This window comes from Protopterus annectens, chromosome 6.part0, assembly GCF_019279795.1.
Source record: "Protopterus annectens isolate FY-2018-M chromosome 6.part0, PAN1.0, whole genome shotgun sequence".
Lineage (NCBI taxonomy): Eukaryota > Metazoa > Chordata > Ceratodontiformes > Protopteridae > Protopterus > Protopterus annectens.
The window spans coordinates 1035867856-1035891487 of NC_056737.1; the positions used below are offsets into that span (position 1 = coordinate 1035867856).

The 23632-nt window shown below is 40.3% G+C and overlaps 1 protein-coding gene across 1 annotated transcript in view; it reads right to left on the bottom strand.

Moving 5' to 3' along the window:
* Positions 1-23632, bottom strand: part of ATG2B (autophagy related 2B) — a 1825281-nt gene that overhangs the window by 697323 nt on the left and 1104326 nt on the right. The window contains exons 22-24 of the mRNA XM_044074646.1: positions 12198-12278; positions 11992-12098; positions 3637-3729 (exon numbers count right to left, since the gene is read on the bottom strand). Of these exons, the coding sequence (XP_043930581.1) occupies positions 3637-3729; positions 11992-12098; positions 12198-12278 (281 nt within the window). The remainder of the gene's footprint in view (positions 1-3636; positions 3730-11991; positions 12099-12197; positions 12279-23632) is intronic.

A 23632-nucleotide genomic window follows, 5' to 3' on the forward strand; every position in this document is an offset into this window, starting at 1 on the left:
TATCAATTAAGACACAGGCAAACATATGTTAACATAAAGTAAAACAAACTGCATTAACATATTAACAAGTACAAACATTATACCTCACATCTTATTTTGCATAATTATCATCCACACAATAATACAAAAATTGCTCTATTAATGCCTTCCCTTAAACCTCACTCATCCTGCAAAACATTACTCTGTATGTGTTGTTCCTACAATTTCATTTTTTTCCTTGTAATTTGCTCTTGCCCTTCCACTGCTTTTATCTCGGTTACTATTTTCAGTACTTCAAATACAATTGGTATAAACACTGATTTCCATTTTCTGGTAATTACTTTTTCAACAGCCACTAGAATTCAACTCATCATGGCCTTACTATGTTTTTTATTACACAAAAACATCTTTACTGAACTATCACTTATGCCATAAGCAATCATATATTTATGTAAATGAAAACAAACCATACTGACATATTTGCAGCTGCAAACATTGCACATCATGTATAATCTTCTATACATATGCAGCAGCTGGAGAAACCACAGAGGTTCCCCACCAGGATAATTCAGGGCCTCAAACACCTACCCTAAACAGATAGGCTAAAAGCCCTGTCTCTCTACTCAGTTTCATAAAGATTTCTCTGAGGTAACCTCTGTCTTACATACAAAGCAATCTCAGACCCCGCCTTGATGGGACTGCTTCATATCCACAAGTCATGCTCCACTCGAGCAACCCATACATGTGACTTCAACCTGGTCTGTGATATCAATAGGACTTGTTGGCAGGGCAAATTTGTGTCCCAGAGACTCCCCCATCTGTGGAACAGACTCCTTCTCCACATCAAGCAGAGTATCTCATTATCCCTTTTTAAGTGCAATCTGGTTAACTGGATGGTAAACAGAAAATACACACCTGGGACTTCACCTATGTCCCTGCTGGATAGGGGCTTTGGGTGCTGACTTGTCTAAATATGGGCTAAACTCTTGATTAGGCTTATAAAGGCCTCAGAGCCAATAGCCTAGCAACCTCTTATGATCCTATGATATAGTCATTGTCTTTTGACCATTACATAGCTTATTCAATTTCTGCCTTCCTTTACACCTCATTCCTCCTTTAAAACATAATTCCCTTTTTCTATGTAGTTTGCTCCTATCCTTTTCTAAAGATCACACTTTCAATTATTTTATCTATGTTATTATATTCACTATTTCTAGTATGGTTGGGTTAGACTTGGATTTCCATTTCCTAGTAGCTGCTTTTTTGGCAACCACCAGAATTAAACTCAGCAAAGCCTTACTATGTCTAGGCAATTCCAATTCTTTACTGTCACATCTCAAAAAAAAATTTCCTTACTTAGATCAATTTGCTTAACCAGTATTTCTAACACAGTGGACTGCAGGGGATTTTTTAACGTCTGCCAAATTCATTACACTCCCAAAAAATTGTTTCCAATTACTTCACTTCTCCATTCACACCTTCAACATTCGTAATCTATCTGAGGAAAAATTCTTTGGAGTCTGTTTGGGTATAAAAATATCCATGAAAACACTTCCAAGCAAAAATCAATTTATTGCATATTTGGGAGACATACATATATCCTCCAATTGTTTCTTTGGGACGTGCTTATCTAATGTCCTGTCACATTCCTTTCTACCCTCCTCTAATTGATTCCTATAGTTATCACGCAAAAATTTTATATATCCTACTAATGATCCCTTTTTCAGAGCAGCTTTTATTCTAGATTCTACTAAAAACTCTACCAGCACAAGTATTTCACTTAGGATCTCCCTATTCTTTTCTCTTTGCCTATAATCTGATATCAATCCTTAATAGGGAAGGCAATCTCTAACCTGCAGTCCAAATGTATTCTTAGCCTCTTTCCATTCTACTAACAAGACCTTACTATGTTTAGGCAATTCAGATCCTGTATCCCAGCTGAAAAAAAAAACAATTTCCTTAGTTACATCAGTTTGCTCACCAAATATTTCTGACAAAGTACTCTGCAGAGAATTTGTAAAGTTCTGCCAACTTCATCATGAAATCCTTGCTTTGACAAATTCACATGCTCATTTATTTTCTAATGTGTCTCCTACAGCATTGTTATTTGCAGTCTGCATTTCTCAATATAATTCGATAGTCTCTCCTTTTTCTTTATACCTGTAAGGTCATTTACATTCCAAGACAATATGGATAGTGCAGCCATTATGATAAAAAGCTATTGTTCCCATCTGTTTTAGTGTTTAAACAAAAAGGGATATTTAGTTGTGCTACTGCAGTCACGCTGGGGTTCACATGTACTTTAACAGGTACTTATTTAGTTTCCCAATACATTCAAATAAATATATGGATTCATTCAGCAATTCTCTAGTTTTTCTGTTCCATCTGTTCATTCTCATTCACACAACAGCCTCCCTTCCCTGGTAAAGAGAACAGCTCCTGGAAGAACAGCAAAAGATAGACAGACAAACAAGTAAAAATTATCACAAACACATTTCTTGTTGAAATAAGGATAATTAATGTTCTCATATTTATAAGGTAAGTCAGCTGACTATGAGGAAGAGGCTGACAGGTTGAAAAATGTTTTTTTTGCTCCAATAATCTTGAAAGCTTCTGAACAGAGAAGGAATATTTACTATAGGCCCTACACTATTAATAGTAACACTAAAATGAATAGCCTGTGGTGTACTGCCTACAACACAGAGAAGAAAGACATCCTGGACCAAAATGAAATACTAAGGGTACAAACAACACTCACCAACTTCTGATTAACTTAACAGACTTCTCATTTTCCTTTTTAAGGTCTTTGTCAGTATTGTTGTAAGTGATGACTGTTAAATCATAAACACCAACCTATGTCTGTCCCTAAAAGAGACTAACATTGACTTTGATAGCTTATCTGCTAATACAAAAGGTATCCTTTCAAACAGTTTTTACAATCAACAACTACCACTGAGACTTGGAGCTCTGGCTCCTTGACACCCAAAACAGCTTGTGGAAAGACCAACACTGTCATTACTGGTGAAAGTACCTGTTTTACATTACATGTAAAAGGCACTGATACTGGTTGCGTTTTTTTTTTTTTAATTTGTTTGGTCGTCTTGGTAAGGATGACTATCTGCAGGTAGCCAGTGTGTCCCCTTTTCTCCTATCTTCCTCTACACCAGCTTACCTCATGAAACAGGGCTGCCCAGCTGGGTAAGGGGTGTAGGGAGGGCAGATCATGGAGCATTTAGCTATCTTTGATAGGAAGAGGAGACTGAGGCATCCTGTATCCTAACCCTGTGTAAGGCACCCCTAACCACAGAGATCTACATGCTCCCATCCATGACAAACTAAAGTTTTTTAACTATTTAACTAAATAATGTTTTTAGTTAAACATTTTTCATGTAAGCTTCTGATACTTTGCAATATACTTGAGTGTGTAGGTTAAACAAACTCACACTCCGCTATACTCTAATTGCTTATAAAACACACAAACAAAATGATATATTTGGTTTTGAAGATATTTTCGCCTTAGTAATCAACATGTATAACAAAACAAATGCAGAATTTTATATACATCTAAGTTATGTTACTTACACAATTTAAGGTGTCGGTTGTATTCAGTAATTTTATTTTCATCAAAAACCAGAAGACAAAAAAAATGACACCTACCTCAGAATGGAAGATGATTTATCCACTGCAAAACTACTGGATATGCTAAATGTTTCTACAGTAAGTATAGATCGTAGTGGTAGATACAATGGCCTAAAACATGAGAATAATTCAAAAATGTTAATTTTCAGCTTTACCTTTATTTTACTTAGCATTGCGTCATTCTATATGATGTGACTACATGTAGCTAAACAATATTTAAAATAATGTACTTTTGCTGTCAGCTGAGTAACAGGAAAAATAAAGCAAAACTTACTGAAATGTTTGAACTTTTTACCCTCCTGTGCCAATCCACTTCTACATTAAAAAAAAAATAATAAAATGAATTTCCTCTATTTACAAAGGGCAGTAGGTAGACTACTCTTTTTGTCAAAGTAAAAGTAAACTTTATTGTAACTTTGATTCACACAAGTGCGAACCGAGCGAAATTATGTTTCTTCCGGCTCAATGTGCATATAACATATAGACTACATTTACCATGACAATAATACACAAAATTCTATAAATACAGATGACAAACACAACAATAATAAATACTTACATTATTGCACTGATTTAACAGATCGTCACTCATTACTAGGTTATTAGCTTATTTTCACTGGGGAAAAAATGCACTTAAATGACTGATTTAAGACCTACATTTATACTGCACAGTAAGACAGTTCAGTTTGATTACTGCTGACTTTGCTGTCTGGGTGCCTGTAAGACCTTGTTACATATTGCACTATAGAGACTTTTCAGTATTGTTGGGAGTACTGCCTTGATGTCCAGTGTGAAGGGTACTGTTTCTAGAGTTCAGTAACCTGATCGCTAGTGGAAAGAAGCTGTTTCTGAATCTCGTGGTTTTGCAATGTATTCATCGAAAGTGCCTTCCTGATGTTAAAAGTGAGAACAGCTTGTAAGCAGGATGAGTGCTATCCCATGGTTATTTTCCTTGCCCTGCTGAGACATCTGGACATGTGCAGGTCTTATATGGACGGGAGAGAATTCCTGATAATCCTCTCAGCCGCTTTCACTACCCTCTGGAGGGACTGGTACTCGGAAGTAGAGCAGTTTCCATACCATACTGTAAAGCTGTTTGTCAGTATACTTTCAATGGTGCCCCTGTAGAAGTTTGTGAGAGCCGTTGATGGTAGGTTTGCTCTCTTCAAGCCTCACAAGAAGTGAAGCCATCGGTGCGCCTTCTTAATGATGCCATTTGTGTTGGCTGACCATATCAAATCTTCTGCGATGTGCACCCCTAGAAATTTTGTGCTTTTTACTCTCGCAACTGTTTCTTCACTGATTACGAGTTGAGAGTACTCTCTGTTGTTCTTCCTGTAGTCCACAATTACTTCTTTGGTCTTGTTGACATTTAGTGAAAGATTACTGTTATAACACCAACTTATGAACCGATCCACCTCCTCTCTGTAGGATGTCTCATCATCATTCCTGATGAGGCCCACAACTGATGTATCATCTGCAAATTTGATGATATGGTTTGAGCTGAGCTTGGCAGTACAGTCTTGGGTTAGTATAGTGAAAAACAGGGGGCTTAGGGCACATCCCTGTGGGACTCCAGTGTTCAGGGTGATGCTCTCTGATGTATTCTTGCCTATGCACACTTTCTTGGATCTAGCTATAAGAAAGTCCAGAATCCAGTTGCAAAGTGGAGTGCTAATGCCCAGCTGAACCAGCTTTCTGATCATATTTTGCAGGATGACTGTACCAAAAGCTAAACTGAAGTCGATGAAAAGTAGCCTCACATAGATATTCTTGTTCTCCAGGTGGTCTAGCGATAAGTGGAGTGCCAAAGAAATAGCATCTCCTGTGGAGCAACTGGGTCTGTACACAAACTGGAGCAGATCGAAGTCTGCAGGTAGTTTGGATGTTATTACATCTTTGACCAGCCTCTCAAAGCATTTCATCACAATGTAGGTGAGAGCTATGGGACGATAAGTCATTTAGACTAGCAAGTGGTGACTTCTTTGGCAGTGGTAGAATGTTTGTGTAGTTGAAACATTTGAGCACAATGGCTTGACTCAGTGAGTTGTTGAAGATGTCTGTGAGTACATTTGTTAAACTGGTCCATAAAGTCTCTGAGCACTCATCCAAGAATGTTATCAAGTCCAGCTGCTTTCCTGGGGTTAACTCTTCATAGGATCCTTCTGACATCAGCAGGGTTGAGGCTGAGTTCTTCCTTGCTCTGGTTGTTGGTGATTTTTCTCTGCTGCTGTCTTGTTCCCTTCCTCAAACCTACTGAAGTTGATGTTAGGCTTGATTAGGATCATCACACTGTGAAGAACGGGCCCTGTAATCTGTTATAGACTGTATACCCATAGGTTTTTATTCAGGTTTTTGAATATAAAACCTGAGTTTAATGTGCCATATCTCTAGTGTACAAGTCTGGATGTTAAGGAATGTCCACAACAAATACATGAACTATATTTTTCAGCTTGAAGATATGAAGAAAATCTGATGCTTACTACTGCAATTTGTCAAAAGTGGAGTTTCTAGAATACCTAGCTCAGGAAATTAGGAAGAGTAAATCACAAGATGTTTAGCTAGTTACTGTCAAGCATGGAAAACCTGCATGTTAGACATTTTTTGTTGTGCAGCAAAACAATTTTCTTTGCCAACAGGTTCATGAGATTCTTTCCAAGCTGGGCTCAACGATAATGGATATGAGGATTTAAGTATATCAATTTAAGATGTCCCCATAGATATGCCAATGCTCCATGGATGCTTGTATATAAGAAGAAAAATAGGCTGTCACATAAAACGTTTTTACAATAGAACACTTCAGGTAAACTCAAAAACTTATAGTTAGGAGCATCTGTACTCAAGTGATCATATATACCTGGACAGCTCACTCAACTGCTTTTTAGGAAGCAATTAATAAAATGGCTGACCAATGACTAATTTAGGCATTTTTATAGGTTTTCTTTTTATGACAACAAAAATCACAGGAAGGGAGGAATGGGTAACAGACAGAGAAACAAGAGAAAATACAATACCTACTACAGAAATGCAAATGAATACAGTATCACAGAAAATGCAAGGCAACTGTGTCATGTGGCCATATAAGCCTTGCCAGTACCCAGTCTTAGAATTACCTTTTTTTTTAAGGAGCAACAGGCCAGCCATGCTGCGGGTGATGCCACCCCCCCCCCTTGTAGAAGGAAACAGTAGTACACAAAAAAATCACAAAAACTAATAGGCCAAAGAAGAGTCATAAAGACAATAAAGTGGATTATTGAGGATAAGAAAGAAATTATGTATTGCTACTATTATGTAAAAGCCCAGAATTTTTAGACACAAGATATACAAAAATGATTAAGACAGAAATTAGAGGAAAGAAACATACTTCCACAGGAAAACCTGTCAGAAGCTTCAAATGAAAATTTGTGTTCATTACTACAACAGATTTGTGAAAAACAGTAGATAGATCAAGAAACTTTATCTGTTTGTAAAAAGAAGCAGCGAGGAAATGTGAAAATATAAACAACAAAACCTAGAGATATTTCAAAAGTATAAAAAAGAAATATTGACATGGGAAAGAAAGATTTGATATGGTGCAATATTTATGCAAAGGAGAAAGCCAAATTAATCAATATAAAGAAGGCAGCCCCAAAGACAGTCAAAGAGAAATACAGGCAAAGGTATCCGGATATGGAAAAATTTCACAATAAAAAAAATAATATCACAAAGATGGAACGCAGAAAAAAAGATTAGTAAAGCAGAAGTTAAAAAAAAAAAACAGAAGTCGAAGTTATGAAGTGCTTGCGAAGTGAAGGATTTGCTGCAGAAGGTCTAACACAGATTACATCACACCATGATGGAGCGAGTCCCCAAGGTAAGGAGAAGCAGGAAGATCAGGAGACATTTGAAGAAGACATGGGAAAGAAAAAGAGATTTAATATGGTGTAATATTTATGCAAAGGAGAAAGCAAAACTAAATAATACAAAAAGAGCAACACCAAAGATATTTGAAGAGAAATACAAAGAAATCCGGACATGGAAAACTTTATAATACAAAAAAATAGGAAGACAAAGAGAAAAGTAGAAAAGGAGATTAGTCATGGAGAAGTTAAAGAAATAGAAACTGAGGTTATGGAGTACCTGCGAAGTGAAGGATTCAGTGTAGAAAATCTAATTCAGAAAGCACCACAACAGGATAGAACAATGGATATACAAATTAAGGTGAAACCAGTGAAACAGGAAGCAATTGGTCAGGTGCCGTATGAAGATATTTTGGAGCCTTACACAGAAAACCAGTGTAAACATTAACTTGAAGCTAGACAGCAAGGGAAAGAACAGGAAACTGTGGAAACTCTGATGCAGTCAGTGTTGAGGAGTGATAGGCCAGTGAGTTCCCATATGACAGAGCAACGGATGGCACAGGATAAAACTGAAGAGAATGTGTCACAGAAAGACTGTATAGAACTTTCTATAGAATGCCCACAGGAAATGGAAAACAAGTGATGTGCTCTCAGTTTGGAAGAAAATGAGCTAAGAGAAGAATTGCTTGATTTAATAGACATAGATAGATATATTAAGATCAATGAAAGAAATAGACTGCAGAAGGTCAATAAAACCCAAAGAGTCAGAAGTCTGATAAAACGAATACAGTAATTAGGACTGCTCATAGAGACCCATGTGATATAACAGATGTAAACAGGATATATTACTGTGCAGTTAAATTAATAACTAGTAAAGTTCTACCGCAAGAACACAGGGTAGTGAGGGAAAGGAAGGGGAGAAATCGAATACCATCACGGAAATATCAAATAGAGAAAACTAGAAAGCAATTAAGACAAGAAGTGCCACTGTTAGAAGACTATATAAGAGGGAATAGAAAAAACAAAATACTAAGAAAGGTAGATGTGATAAAAGCAATGCGCAGTATTAGAACAGACCAGGATCTATCATGCACTATCGCAAATAAATAAAATTTGGCACAAGCGGAAAAACTTAAAAGATATGCAGACAAATATAAAGGAAAAGTACAACATAAGCAATTTGTTGATGACCCAAAAAGGTTTTAAAAAGAATTGGGAAATAACGTAAAATGAATGGAAAGACCGCCAAAAAAAAGAAGAAATAGATACATTTTGGACAAGTATCTATGAAGATCCTGTGGAACATAACAAAGATGATAAATGGACAGAAGAAGTAAAAGAAATAATACATTTAAAGGTACAGGATATGAAATGGGAAGAAGTAACAGCCACAGAGATTGAAACAAAGTTAAGAAAAGCCTCTAATTGGAAAACCCCAGGCCCAAATGCAGTACCTAACTTTTGGTTAAAAGTATTAACATCTTTGCACGACGATTTAGCCATGAGTAAGAACTATTTAAATGCACGCCCCGAACAGATGCCAACCTGGCTAACAACAGGAAAAACAATGCTCCCACTTAAGAGTGAACCTGCAAGCTACCTTAAAAATTATAGACCAACAACTTGCCTTCCGATGACGTATAAACTATACACGAGAACTGATGCTGACAGAGTTTATAGTCATTTAGAACAAAACTCAATTAAGGCAGTAGAACCAAAGGGCAATAAAAGAAAGTCATATGGAACAAAGAATCATTTGTTGTTAAAGTCATAGTGGAGAACTGTAAAAAGGGGAAGAATCTAAGTATGACATGGATTCACTACAAAAAAAACATTTGATAGTATCCCACAATCATGGATAAAAGAGAGCTTAAAATGTATAACATACACCCTATATTGATCAACTACATTACAGTGACCATGAAACAATGGCATACCATTTTACAATTAAGCCATGATAAAAGACAACTTATTCTCCCAGAGATAAAAATTCAAAGGTGGATATTCTAGGGTGACTCTCTGTCACCACTGCTATTCTGCCTTCCCTTAACCCATTAAGCTGTTTAGTTAACAGCTTAGGTCATGGATATCACTTGGGTCCCAGAAAACAACAAAGTATAAAGACTTCTCATCTTGTCTTTGTTGATGATTTAAAACTATACAGCTCATTAGATGAGGAACTGAAATCACAAAAATGCAGGTTGTCAAAACTTTTTCAGAAGAATGTCATTTGGTCTTGATAAATGTGCAAAAACAACTTTTAAAGCAGGAAAACTGCAGCAACAGGAAAACATCAGTTTGGGACAAGAATGTGATATAAAAGAACTTAAGCAAGAGGGAGTGTACAAATATTTGGGAAATGATAAAGGATCAACAATAAAACATGAACAAATGAGAATAAAACTTAGTAAGGAATACTTTAGAATACTTAAATTAATCCTGAAAACATCATGGGCACCTAGGAACAAAATCCAAGCTATAAACCAGTTTGCTCTTCCTGTCCTAATTTACAGTTTTGGAGTGATTGGCTGGCCCCAAAATGTGTTGGACAGATTAGATAGGAAAACAGGAAGGATGCTTCAAGCTCACCAAATAATTTACAAAAATCAGTGTACACCAACATTATATATTCTCCGTTTCGAAGGAGGAATGGGCCTCCTTGAAATTGATTGCATGTACAGATCTGCAATTGTGGGACTCCGCGCATATCTGCTGACCTCACAGATCCAAATGTAGTGAAAGTTTTGAAACATGAGGAGAATAAATCTAAGATGACTTCTTTGCTTAATCTAGCAGAAGCACATTGGTGTCATGCAGGAATGGAAATCAAACCAGAAGTAAATAAAAATCAGGCAGCAACTGAATGTGCCAAAAAACAAAAGAAAGAATATAAGATGAAGGATCAGATGAAAAGGCAAGAAATGGGGAAAATGCATAAATGTAGTTGCAAGTATAAAAAACTTATGGAAGAACCTCATGTTGATCAGGAATGAATGAATATAGTGTGTAGTGGCTGGTAAAGGTACACACTGCATTTCATGTGGCAGCTTCTTTAGTCTTTAGTAGACATATTTCTGAAATATGATGCTGCTGATGTTGGTCCTATAGCACAATGTACCTTATAAAGTTTTATTTATACTTGTTAACAGAAGGTAATTCAATGGACGAACCATTTAGACAGGGTCGGCTTAGTGAATGGTAGACCACCTTCTTTCCCCTTCTTGAATGAAACAAAATGCTTGTGAGTCATCCTAATTTCTTTGGCCCTGCTAATATAATATCTAAGCTGTCTGTATATCAAGCAGATACAATGTTCTTAGTCTTTGCAAAAAAAGACTAGCAGTTGAACAGACTGTGTAAGAGACACTGCAGATACCATCATAGGCAAGGAAAAAGGATTACTCTAGAGTGCCACTTTTTCACTAGGAAAACCCAAGCAATGTAATTAACACGAGGGCTTGCAACTCCAGACTTCTTCTGCCCAATATAAGACCTACTAAAAAGTGCCTTCTAAGAAAAATATCTGCAGGCTCAAAAGTAAAGCCAGTCTCTCAAGGAAAAAGTTGAAATCCCACTTTTTGATGCAAGATCTTACATTTGTAGGCCTTCTGGCCTCCTTCATGATATGCAAGATTTGTGAGATAAAAATAAGTACGGTCAGGAATCAAAACTCTGTCCCTAAGTTATACATTCAGTGTACTGACACTGGGATGTAAAACATTTGTCTGTTGTTGTGTCAGGTTAGCATTCATTAATAATGATGAGAAGCAGAACTAAATCCAATGTAGGCAATTTCAAGCACAACCTAATACTAAAATGAAAGACATAACATAAAGGATTATACATAAAGTGAAGACAGATGAGGACAGCACTGCATCAAGGGACCCGGAACTCTTACAGCGAGATACTTGTTGAGGAACATGAGGCAGGGCTTCAAGCAAACTGCACCTTCTTCCCTTGCCTTCCTGCTATGGTTATGTAACATCCATGGCACAAATTCTTTCTCCTGTACAATTCCCAAATACAACAGCTGTAAAGAAGCAGTTCAGGTGACAACAGTTCTCACTACTAAAAGGAGGAGAGGAAAACACTTGCAGAATTTCATTCCCACTTCAGCTAGCATTTAGTCCACTTCTTTTCCCCATCAATTAGTAAAGGTAAACACACACATCTGCGTATAAAGGTACATCCAACATATGTGTTGTTTCTTTACATCTCATGTATAAGTTTGACCACACTTTTGGCAATACATAATTAATCTGAAATGTCTAATTATCATAAATACGTAAAATTATTGGTAATAAAATTACATTGATACATAAGCAGCATGACTAATTTAAATCTTTGGATTAATAAACTGGGAAGAAAATTATAATTTTAACACCAAATCAAAAAGTGAATTCAAATCTTAACACTATCACAACAAACAGTAACTATTGGGAGAAAAGAAATGAATCACACATACAATACTGCTGATGGATTTTGTTACCATGTTGTGAAGGATGAACTGGAGAACTCAACTAACTTGACTTACCTGTAGTCTACAGCACAGCTCCAAAGGTGAATGTGGAATGTAGTGAGTGAAGAAGGAGGTGTATACCCTAGTACAGGCTCATCAGAAACATTCAAAAAGTCCAAAATCTAGATGAACATAAAACAGAATGAAATATAAATGTTGACTAACTCTTAATAGCAACAGGGTGCAAGTTAAAGATACATGAATACAAAAGAAAATTCAACCTGTTCATGCCAGCTTCGACCTGAGGGAACAACTTTGTGCAGAAGTGTAGCTCCTCTTAATCCGACCGCAATAAGAAAGGCCTAGGGAAAGAAAGTACAAGATAAGATAGTTTACATGAGCTTAAGCTCCAGCAAATCTTAAATACAAATAAATATGAAAGCTACTGGTGTGCTACATTATGATGAAAAAGAACTCATTATGTGAAATTATTTGTAAATTGCTGATCACAAAAGGTGCAGTTTACTTCCATAAGAAAGTAAGAAAAGGAATGTATCTAAACATGTTATAACCAACTTAGAACAACACTACAGAAAAGAGCAACTACATGAAATCTAAATATCTATTATAATAGTATAACACCCATGTTACACACACACACACACACACACACACACACACACACACACACACACACACACACACACACACACAAAAACTAAAAGAACTAAAAAAATTATCTTTTTTTAATTTTTTTAGACTTTTTGTGTCCCCTCCCCTACCTGACAAACACCAGAGCCTCTTCCTGGACTCCAAGCATGTTCGTTCCTCATGCACTGGAGTCATCACGAAGACCAGATTCAGGGATTGCTAGTTTTCTTTTTTGTTTCTTTTTTTTGCAGTCCTAACCCCAGTATACATGTCCAGTAACACACCTAGGGTTTTGGCAGGCAATGGGTGTCAGCAAGGGTGTGTCACTCACTTCCATGAGTGATGAGAACTCTAAGGACAACCCTGCCTCCCTTGAAGTCAGTGCTTCTGTGGGATCAACAGCCATCTTTGGAGATTCAACCATAAGAATATGCTCAGTAAGGATGTGCTTTCCACCCCCGAGGAGATGCAAACTGGGTAAGCCATGTTAGCCCTCTCCATGCCAACTCCAGCAAGTAACTTGAGATGCTAATCTAATTTGGGTCACAACCAGGGCTTTATCCAGATATTATATTTTTATTTATTTGACATTTGTTGACTGGGATAGTCCGACTGAGACAGAGCCCTTTATCAGTGGAGGCCTGGGGAGAAAAGCTCCAGTATACAGTAGAATAATACAAAAATTCAAATATTCTGCTATTTACACAATAATCAATAGAAGAATGCAAAAACAGTAGAACACAAATTTTGTTAAATACACAAATAGAGTAATGGTAGTTAACTGCACATAAATGACATTGCTGGCTAAAACTACTAAAAATGTTGCATGTACTTCTCAGTCTGTGAAAATATTAACTTTAAATAAAGAACTGACATGACGATTTTGATTAGCACATGCAATCACAAAAATGGCAACATACAGATGTAAACAGAAAAAAGAAGTTATGTCCTTACCATAACGTTCCATGTGAGTTGTTCATCTCGCCTTTTTGTTCTTACACGTGGGTTCGGAGCCGATCCCTCGGCTCCGAGTCGGCCGCTTTTCAAGCTCAAACTCTCAGAGAAGCTCGAGACCTAGTGTATATCCCATGATGCTCTACTGTAAACCCCTAAATCTAGTATGCTGCACCCGAAGATAACCTAAAAAGGAAGAAAACACTACAGTACCTACCTATCTAGGTACCTATAGATTTGCAGAAAGGAAAAAAACAGTCTGTCCTAAGAAGACAGGCTGACAAGACCGACCAATCCACCAAGGCAACCATCTTTCTCAACAGGAGGGGGAAGGTGGGAGGGAATGTAAGAACAAAAAGGCGAGATGAACAACTCACATGGAATGTTATGGTAAGGACATAACTGCTTTATGTGAAGTTGTTCTATCTCACCGTTTTGTTCTTACACGTGGGTAGCGTCCCAAGCACCCTAATCCTGGGTGGCTCAAGGGAGAACATTCCTGAGCAAAGTGGAACCAAAGGAAGCCCTGTCCCTGGAGGCCCTGTCCACTTTGTAATGAGTGATAAACGTGTGAGGTTTTGACCATGTGGCAGCTGCACAAATGGTATCCAAGGGTAAACGAGCTGCATGAGCTAATAACGTAGAAACAGCCCGGGTAGAATGGGCTTTGACATTAGTCGGTAATGGCTGGTTAGTGGAGGAATAAATGAATTTAATGCAGTCAGAAAGCCACTTAGATAATGTGATTTTTGATACCGCAGAACCTTTCTTGTTCTCTGCGTAAGAGACAAAGAGTTGATCCAATTGTCTGAAGTCTTTCGTTCTGTCCAAGTAGAATCTCAATTGTCTGTGAACATCAAGCTTGTGTAACATATATTCCAGTCTGTTGGTATGGCGTCTAAAAAAGGTTGGGAGCTCAATGGACTGATTTAAGTTAGTTTCTGAACAAACCTTAGGAATAAAGGTAGGATTTGTCCTGAGGGACACCCTGTCAGGGTGGAAGATCAAATATGGGGGCTTGGAAGATAAAGCTTGAAGTTCGGAGACCCTACGCGCAGATGTAATGGCTACCAGAAACATAGTTTTCCAAGACAGAAACTTCAAGTCACAGGATGACGCAGGTTTGAAGGGGCAAGCATCAATTGGAATAAAACAAGATTCAAATTCCAGGGAGAGATAGGGTGTCTGATAGGAGGTCTGAGATGGTGGGTCCCTTTCAAAAAGGCTTTACATAGTCTGTGGGACATAATGTTAGACCCGTTAAACCCTACATGAAAGTTGGAAATGGCAGCCAATTGAACTCTTATGGTGGAAGCAGCTGTTCTGTCATAGAATAAGGAAGACAAGAACTCTAAAATGGTATGAATAGGGGCAACATAAGGGTCAATGTCGTGGTGAGAAGCCCAGTGAACAAATCGTTTCCATTTGCTGTTATATAGCTTCCTGGTTGACAATTTATGAGAGGAAACTATAATATGTTGGACCGCGGGAGACAAATCTTGAGACCTGGCTAATATGGGAATTGGAGCAGCCAAGCTGTCAGTTTCAGGGAGATGAGGGCGGGATGAAGAACTCCCAACGAATGAGTCAGAAGGTCTGGCACTGGGTCCAGAATCCATGGTTCTTCCACTCGATACTTCTGTAGGAAGGGGAACCAAATCCGACGAGGCCAAGACGGGGCTATCAAAATCACAGTCCTTCCCAGACTTTTGGCTTTCTGTATGAATTTCGGAATTAGGGGAAATGGCGGGAAGGCATATAGGAGGCCCGGGGGCCAAACGTGTATGAGCGTGTCCCTCGGGTTGCTCCTTGGTGGGGGATAAAGGGCAAAGTAGCTGCTGCATTTGGCATTCATTGGAGATGCAAACAGATCACAGCAAGGCTGGCCCCACCTGCGGAAAATCTTGTCCTCCACCTGTTGTTTGAGGGACCACTTGTGAGGCAACAGGATGGCCCTGCTCAGTTTGTCCGCTATCACGTTGGATGACCCCGGGGATGTGCGTTGCTATTAGAAAGTGTCTGGTGGATGCAGCCCACTGCCAAATTCTTAGGGCCTCTCGGCATAAGGGATACGATCTGGTTCCCCCTTGCTTGTTGATGTACCAGACTACTGACATGTTGTCCGTCTGAATTGCAATTGTCCCTGGAGGAAGACAATCATGAAAGTGTTGCAATGCCAGGAACACCACTCTCAGCTCCAGGACATTTATATGCAAATGTGATTCCATGCTTGACCAAGTACCTTGGACAGTCTTTCCCTGAAATAGCCCCACCCCCACCCTATCAGGGAAGCATCCATGGTCACTGTGGCTGTGGGTTGGGGAAGAACAAGGGGACGTCCGACTACTATATGGTCGCTGTTCAGCCACCAACTGAGATCCTTCTTGCAAAGGTTTGTTAATAGAATCTTGTGTGACATGGGCAGTTGTTGGTAAGACCATTGTGTGAAGAGTAGCCACTGGAGTATCCGCATGTGCATGTGCCCCAACGGGACTGCTATTAGCGTGGCTGCCATTGTGCCTAATAACTTCAGTATCTGGGACGCAGGAGCTTTGTTCTGGGTCAGCAGAATGGACAATTGACTCCTTAGAGATATGATTCTTGCTTGAGGCAACCTTGATCCTTGAACTGACGGGTGTCTAGCTCTGCTCCTATAAAGGTAATACGCTGCGAGGGCGATAACGCTGATTTTTCAAAGTTTAAGGTTATGCCCAACTGGGAACATAGGTTGATAGTGTAGTCTCTTGCCTGGATTAGTTGATGCCTGGAGGTGGCGGTGAGGAGCCAGTCATCCAGTTACGGAAACACCCGGAATCCTAAACGTCTCAGGTGAGCCGTGACCACTGCCATACACTTGGTGAACACTCTGGGGGCTGTGGTGAGACCAAAGGGCAGGGCTCTGAATTGGTAATGACTGGCCCTCAGCTGAAAATGCAAATGATCTCTGGATGATCTGGCCATTTTGATGTGGTAGTAAGCATCCTTGAGATCTATAGAGCACATCCAATCGCCCATTTCTAGGAGCGGAAGTATCAATTGAAGCGTGACCATCCAGAACTTTTCCTTCTTGACGAAGGTGTTGAGTTTGCTGAGGTCTAATATGGACCTCCAGTCCCCTGTTTTCTTTGGAACTAAAAAGAACCTTGAGTAAGTTCTGGATCCTACCTGGTCTGCCGGGACTGACTGGATGACTCTTTTGTTTAGCAGGTTCTGAATCTCTACGGCTGCTAGCTTTCGCAGACTGGGTGGAATGTCTGGAATACTTGTACACATGGGAGGGAGTTTTGTAAAGGGAATGTTGTAACCTCTGGAAATGATGCTTTTTACCCAAGAATCCATTGTAATGTTTAGCCAGGCGTTTGGGTATAAAGCCAAGTGACCCCCGACCGCCTCCAGAGAAGGACAGCCGGGCTTCCTTTCAGGAACGCTTATAGGGCTTACCAGAGAACTGCTCCCTGTCACCCTGATTTTGCGGACCCCTCTGCCGTTTGGACGGCGTCTTCTGTTTCTACTCCCTCCTCTGCCCCTAGAGGGGGTATCCATAGGTGTGTTCTGGAAAGCTCCTTGGGGTTTTCAGAACCACATTTTTCCACTTCGTTGTCCTTTGGGGTATGGTCTAGCTGGAGTGGAGAAACGGACTCCTACAGCAGACAGAGTCTTTCCTTCTTGTTCACACCTAGTAAGGGTCTCCTTAACTCTAGGCCCGAAAAAGGCGGAACCATTGAATGGGGTATTGACGAAGGAAGATTTGAAGGCTTCCGCAAAGGAGCAAAGGTGCATCCAGGACTGTCTCAGAAGAGCTATCGCTGAGCCTGCTGCCCTACTCGATCCATCGACGGCATAAGAAATGAGCCGCATGGATGAGTTGACTATAGAATTGAGGGTGCTGAGTTGTGCAGTCACTTTCTCAGAAACTGCATCAGCTGTGCTACATCTCCCAGCTCTTTAAGGAGATCTCGTTGAAGGCGGATAAAATGGGTCAGGTAGTTGAGCGATCTCATGGAAAATGCCGCAGAACTAAATATGCGTTTCCCATACCTGTCCATTGTCCTAGAATCCCTATTAGGAAGATAGAAAGACGAAGAGGTTTCCGACATCTCTTTCTTGGTGGCTGCCGCCACCACCATGGCATCAACTGGGACTCCCTTGGTAAGAAAGGCCTTGTCAGCAGGGGAAGTAATGAACTTGTGGGGCCTCTGAGGGATCGATTCAACTGAATCAGGGGACTCCCCACGCCCTTCGAGCAACCAGAGCCATTAGTTCATCGAAGGGGGAGTAACCCAGGAGGTGGATGGTTGAGACCCAAAGGCCTTCAGGAGTATCGACTCATCCTCAGTAGGGGCAAGAGACCGCCAATCACCCCTCTGCCTTAAGATCTCCAATATGTCTGCAAATGAGACATCCTCTGAGGGGGGATCGTGGGGACCCTTCTGATTCCTCCAACTCGGTATCCGATGTCAGGGATTCCTGCGGGGAATCCAGGTGCCTCCTCTTGCACAGCTTCTTCCTGGGTACTTCATCGGTGGGAGCGTCTGGTGAAGTCCCTGTAGAGGAGGGGCCGCCCAATGGGGATACCTGAGGCTCTGGGTCTCGACACTTGGTAGGGACCTGTGGGGAAGAGACAGAATGAGGCCCTTTAGGGGGAGGGGAAGAAAGATCCGAGGAGGTAGTGGTCTTGGCAGACATGACCTTCCTCATGGCATCGAAGGCACCAGAATCCCAGTCCGAGAAGTCTGTCAGCTCCGAAGAGGCCGGCAGCCCTCCCCGAGCCGAGACCCCACGCTCCAATCCCGAGGACAGAGCTGAAGCCACCTGCGCCAAAGCCCCTATGGGAAGGGTCGGAACCAAAGTATTGGTCTGACTCTCCACCCCAGAGTCAGCGAGGGAGTGTCGGCCCTGAGACTCCCCGGTCGGAACCGAGGAGATCAAGGTCGACGGAGCCGAGGGAGGTGGATCAAACCTCGGCTCTGAGGGCTCTATCAACATCGGTTCTGTCTGCCCCGGCTCCCAGAGCTCAACTGGCTTCGGAGGAGGAGGAGAAGAAAGTAGGGCTGGAATTTCAGGCTTCGAAGCCGAGTGGCTCAAAGCAGAAAGCATTTTGTCCAGGGCCGGGTTCTCTAGCAATCTCTTAACCACTCGGTCCAGGTCCACCTCAGATAGTCTTGAAGAATGGGTTGAGGGATGGGTCGAAGGAGCCGAAGACGGCACCGATTGAAGAATTGGAGACTGAGGAGTCTCCAACACCGGATCTACAACTGGGCTCCGAGGTAAAGGATCGATACATGGCTCCAAGGGCTGTGGAGCCGATGATCGAACCATACTGGAGGAGCTCGGAGTCGAGGACTTAGGCTCTGAGGACCCCTTGGACGACTTCGAAGCCTTGGAAGAAAGGTCGGTCTTCTCCAGAGCAGCCTGAAATTCAGGCTTCAGGAGTCCCCAATCCACCAGCTTCCTGCGCCTTTCCAAGAGAACTCTGGCGCTTAAGGAGTGGCAGATAGAGCACACTTCCTGCAAATGAACAGAACCCAAACAGTAGACACACGTGGACTGATTGTCCATAACTGACATTTTTTTGACCACACTCACACCTTTTGAAGCCAGACTTTTGCTTCTCAGACATTTTACTATAATGGAAATCTCTATGTAACTATATATGTAAATATAAGTATATATATACCAGTTCAGATCCCGGAACTAAACCTTAGAAAAAATTATTCAGTATATTGTTTTATATATATATATATATATATATATATATATATATTTTTTGTTTGTTTTATATGTGTATATATATATATATATATATATATATATATATATATACATATATATATATATAAACACCCTCTACAGAAGTAGCTAATTTTAACTTATCTATTAATTCTAAGTAATCCTAAGGGACTTCTAAGAAAAAACACACGCAAAGGAGCTGATAGAGCCCTGTCACACCCCAAAAAAAACAAGATAGGCCTAACAAACAGCCGATAAGAGCACACTCCAATCTAACTACTCCTAAAGGATTCTAATTACACTCTAAATTTTACTAACTTGTAAATATTAAACACTAGCTAACACTATAATAGAAAATTTTAGAAAAGATATCACTAAATATAGAAAAAAAATAGCACTGGCCCAAGCTTGCTCCGACGAGTCTGTAGATCCGTTGCAGTGGCAAACGGAATCTGGGGGTTTACAGTAGAGCACCACGGGATATACACTAGGTCTCAAGCTTCTCTGACAGTTTGAGCTTGAAAAGCGGCTGACTCGGAGCCGAGGGATCGGCTCCGAATCCATGTGTAAGAACAACTTCTCATTAAATAATTTAGTACAGACTTAATTCTTCATTTTCTATTACCAGCTTCATCTTATTCGGGTTCACAGAGAAGCCACAGCCTGTCCAGTCCAATGGACATAAAGCAGAGAACCAGTCTCCGATGGCATGCCATTTCATCACATGGAGCAAGTATACACAGACAGACACACACACACACACACACACACACACACACACACACACACACACACACACACACACTTACGGATAATTTAAAAGTTCATCAGTTCATCAAATAGCATGTTTCTAGACTGTGGAAGAAAACTGGAGACACCAGAAAAAAAGCATACATACATACATACAGAGGCAGAGGATGTAGATTTTCCACAGAAGGCAATCAGGAACCAAACACTGTCAGGCAGCAAAGCTAAGTGTTGTACCACTGTGCTACCTGGACAGGCTATCTACAGGCACAGAAAACAGAAGTGAACTGTAGATGTAGGAACCCAGCACATGAATGGCAGGAAGCACCGTGGAAAAGTTGGCAAAGAACAAAGAAAGACCGTAAAATCTAACAAAATAAGGAATGTGACAGGGTTACCTCACTAATACATTCAAGCACTAGCAGGAGTACTTCATGAAAGAACTCTGAAGAGTCTTGTACAGGATGTAAATCATGAAGCTGATTTAATAATTCTGGACAGTACATCCCTATTAACGGGTATTTTAATACACCAATAATAAACTATATCTACCTGACTTGCTCCACTACGAAAACTCCAAAAACTAAAGTTTTTCCCACATCATGAAGTACCACAGAACAAAAAGCACACAGGAGCTTATCAGATGAATTTGTAAGCAACTGATATGTACTCACTAACGCAATAAATCTGAGGGAGTCCTCCTTAGTGGGAGAACAAATGGGATTAGCTTCTCATGCTATTCCCCAGCTCAGCTATTTTTCTTTTCAGCTCCCACACATGGAAGCATATATGCCTCCTGCTGCTGCATGCTGCAAAGTCATTCACTACATTAGAGGAATGTGATTAGCCCTGTGCCCACCAGATGCATTTTCCATCTAGTATGTAAGCAAAGTTTGCAAAATGAAAAAGCAATTTAAAAAATAACTCTAGTGTTAGCATATATAAATGTATATTTTTGCACTTTACAAACAACTTTCAAAAGTTGCTAATGGGCGAGAGGCTGCTCAGATATAAAGAGCACAGACTGAAAGTAACACCCAAAAGGAGGATTTTCTCCTAGATAATGGACAGGCTAGGATGTTTGTCAAACAAGGTCTCAGCAGGCCATCTCACTAAGTACATAACAGGTAAAAATTCCAAGTAGTACAATTAAAAACATAGGGAGACTGGAGGTGGAGAAAGGACAGTGTATGAAAGCTCATAAAACAAGCAATATACTGTAACGGTAAAGTGCCAAAGATTGTCACACTCATGGAGTCATATTAAAGATCCTGGCCTAATGGCACAGAAGCAGGGCATTTAACCATGTCGGCAGTAACCCATGTCTTAGAAGGGCTTTGAAAGTTGAAGAACCAACAGAAAAAGGTGTTGGAATGTGACACTGGTTCCCACCCTAGAGGGGAGGGTTTGGCAGACCTCTCTACAAATGAATTTCCAAGAAGGCCAGCAAGCTATCACTATCCTATGGTCAGTCACAGGGATGGGATGGCAGCAGGGTGCACTCGGTGAGTGTGAATGGAAGTCTGTGCGTAACTCACCATCCAACCCAATGTCATATTCATGAGTGACTTTAATTACCCTACTATTAACTGGAAATCACATGACACCATACAGGTACTGAGATTCATGGATTTTGCAAACATAAACTTCCTGGACCAGATTATCAATACACCAACCATGGGTGCGACCATAATGGAGCTGGTCCTCACTAATATGGGAGAGTGCTGCACACACCCTAGTGTAATGTCCCTCTGGTAATGTAAGATCACAAAACGGTCTCCTTTGAATTAAAAATAAAACCTGAGATCCTAGCTAACCATGGAGAATTCAGGAATTACTCTAAGGCTAACTGCCTACTATTAAGTGATAACCTAGCAAAATTTCAAGCCCCCATAAATCCTGAACACTGCTGCCTACACAGAACTTTTTATAGAAACTGTAAACAAGCATGTTAATAGCTGCACACAGGCAGATGTAACCACCAGGAAGAAGTACAGAACTAAATAAAAAAACAAGCTACCCTGGTAGAATCACAAAATCAATAGGCTGTATAACAGAAGAAAGAAAATCCTGGCAAAACTTAAGAGGTGCAGCACCCAGAAGGATAAAATCACTGTTGTCAAACTAAACAAACAACTCAAGAGGACAAATAAAGTTTATCAAAGCTAAATTTGAGGCAAATTTGGCCTCCCAGGCCAAGGACAACCACAAAGCATTCTTTAGCTATGTCCACAACATCAAAGGCAATACACAGTTGTGTGCAGAGATAGTTGTTAAATGGAGCCACCTGTACTAAGCCAGAATATATAGCAAACCTACTGGCTGAAAAATTCAGCTCCAACGTTACCCCTCTCTCCCTCTCAACCTTCCCTCAGGAAATACCATCAAATATAACTTCCCCTGCTATCAGTAGGGAACAGGTCCCTAATGCTCTCTCTTAGGCCAAGAACACTGCATCAATATCAATATCCTGAAATGCTTTCTAAATAGCATGAAACATGACTTACCAGGCCCTCTGGAACTGCTGTCTAACTGTAGCCTCCAAACAGGCTTCGTACCTCATAAATGGAGAAAGTATAGTTGTGTAAAATCTTACCATAACAGTGGATGTCCTTTCCTTCAATGTTGCAGTACTCCTAACCTTTGGGATTCCCTGCCTCTAGCAGCCCTGACATCCAGCTAGTACACAAAAGCTGACTGTTGCTTTAAGGTATGCCGTGCGTCACACACATGCTCTTCATATAGCATAGGGCATAAGGGTAATGTTCAGATGTACCATACTCAGAGCTGATAGCCCCAGTAGAAACACCAGTCCAAAGAAAACTAAGAGGTAACCAATATATCCAGGAGGGAAATGAACCAGGGGGAGGAGGGAGGGAGTGAATACTGCAACAGTAAAAGAAACGACATCTACTGTTATAGTAAGATTTTATACAACTGTACTATGTCCTTCCATTCCCGTGTTGCAGCATTTGTAACCTTTGGGAAAGTGCCAAAGCTGAAGAAGAACCAGCAGAGCCCTCTAGGAAGCTATGAAGGATGACCCTAGCAAAACCAGCTGTAGCTCTCAAGATTCCAACCACCCTGTAGTGCTTAGTAAAAGGTAACTGCCTCAAGAACAGAGTTAGTATTAAAACCCTTGAAAAAAGCACCAGAAGAAGCTACTGACTAGTAGAATGAGCTTTCACAGAAGAAGGAAGGCTCTTACCATGAAACATATAACAAAAAGAAACGGCCTTTGAGATCCAAGAAGAAATAGTTTGCTTGGATACAGCCAATCCTAGGGACCTAGGATGAAAATAAACAAACTGATTAGATTTTATTAAAAGACCTAGTCTTATCCAAATAAAATCTGAGTTGCTTATGCACATCCAAAGTATGCAGCATTCTCTTACTAGCAGATTGCAGAGAGGGGAAAAAAGTAGGCAAATTAACAGACTAAGTGACAATTCATTAACAATCTTGGGCATAAAAGAAGAATTAGTACACAAGGGCACCCTGTCCTTATGAAACACCAAAAAACGAGGACAAGCCATAAGGGCTTGAAGCTTAGACACCCATCTGGCAGAAATAAGGTCCAACAAAAGAACAGTCTTCCAAGAACAATGTTACAAGGAAGCTGAAGCAGCTCAAA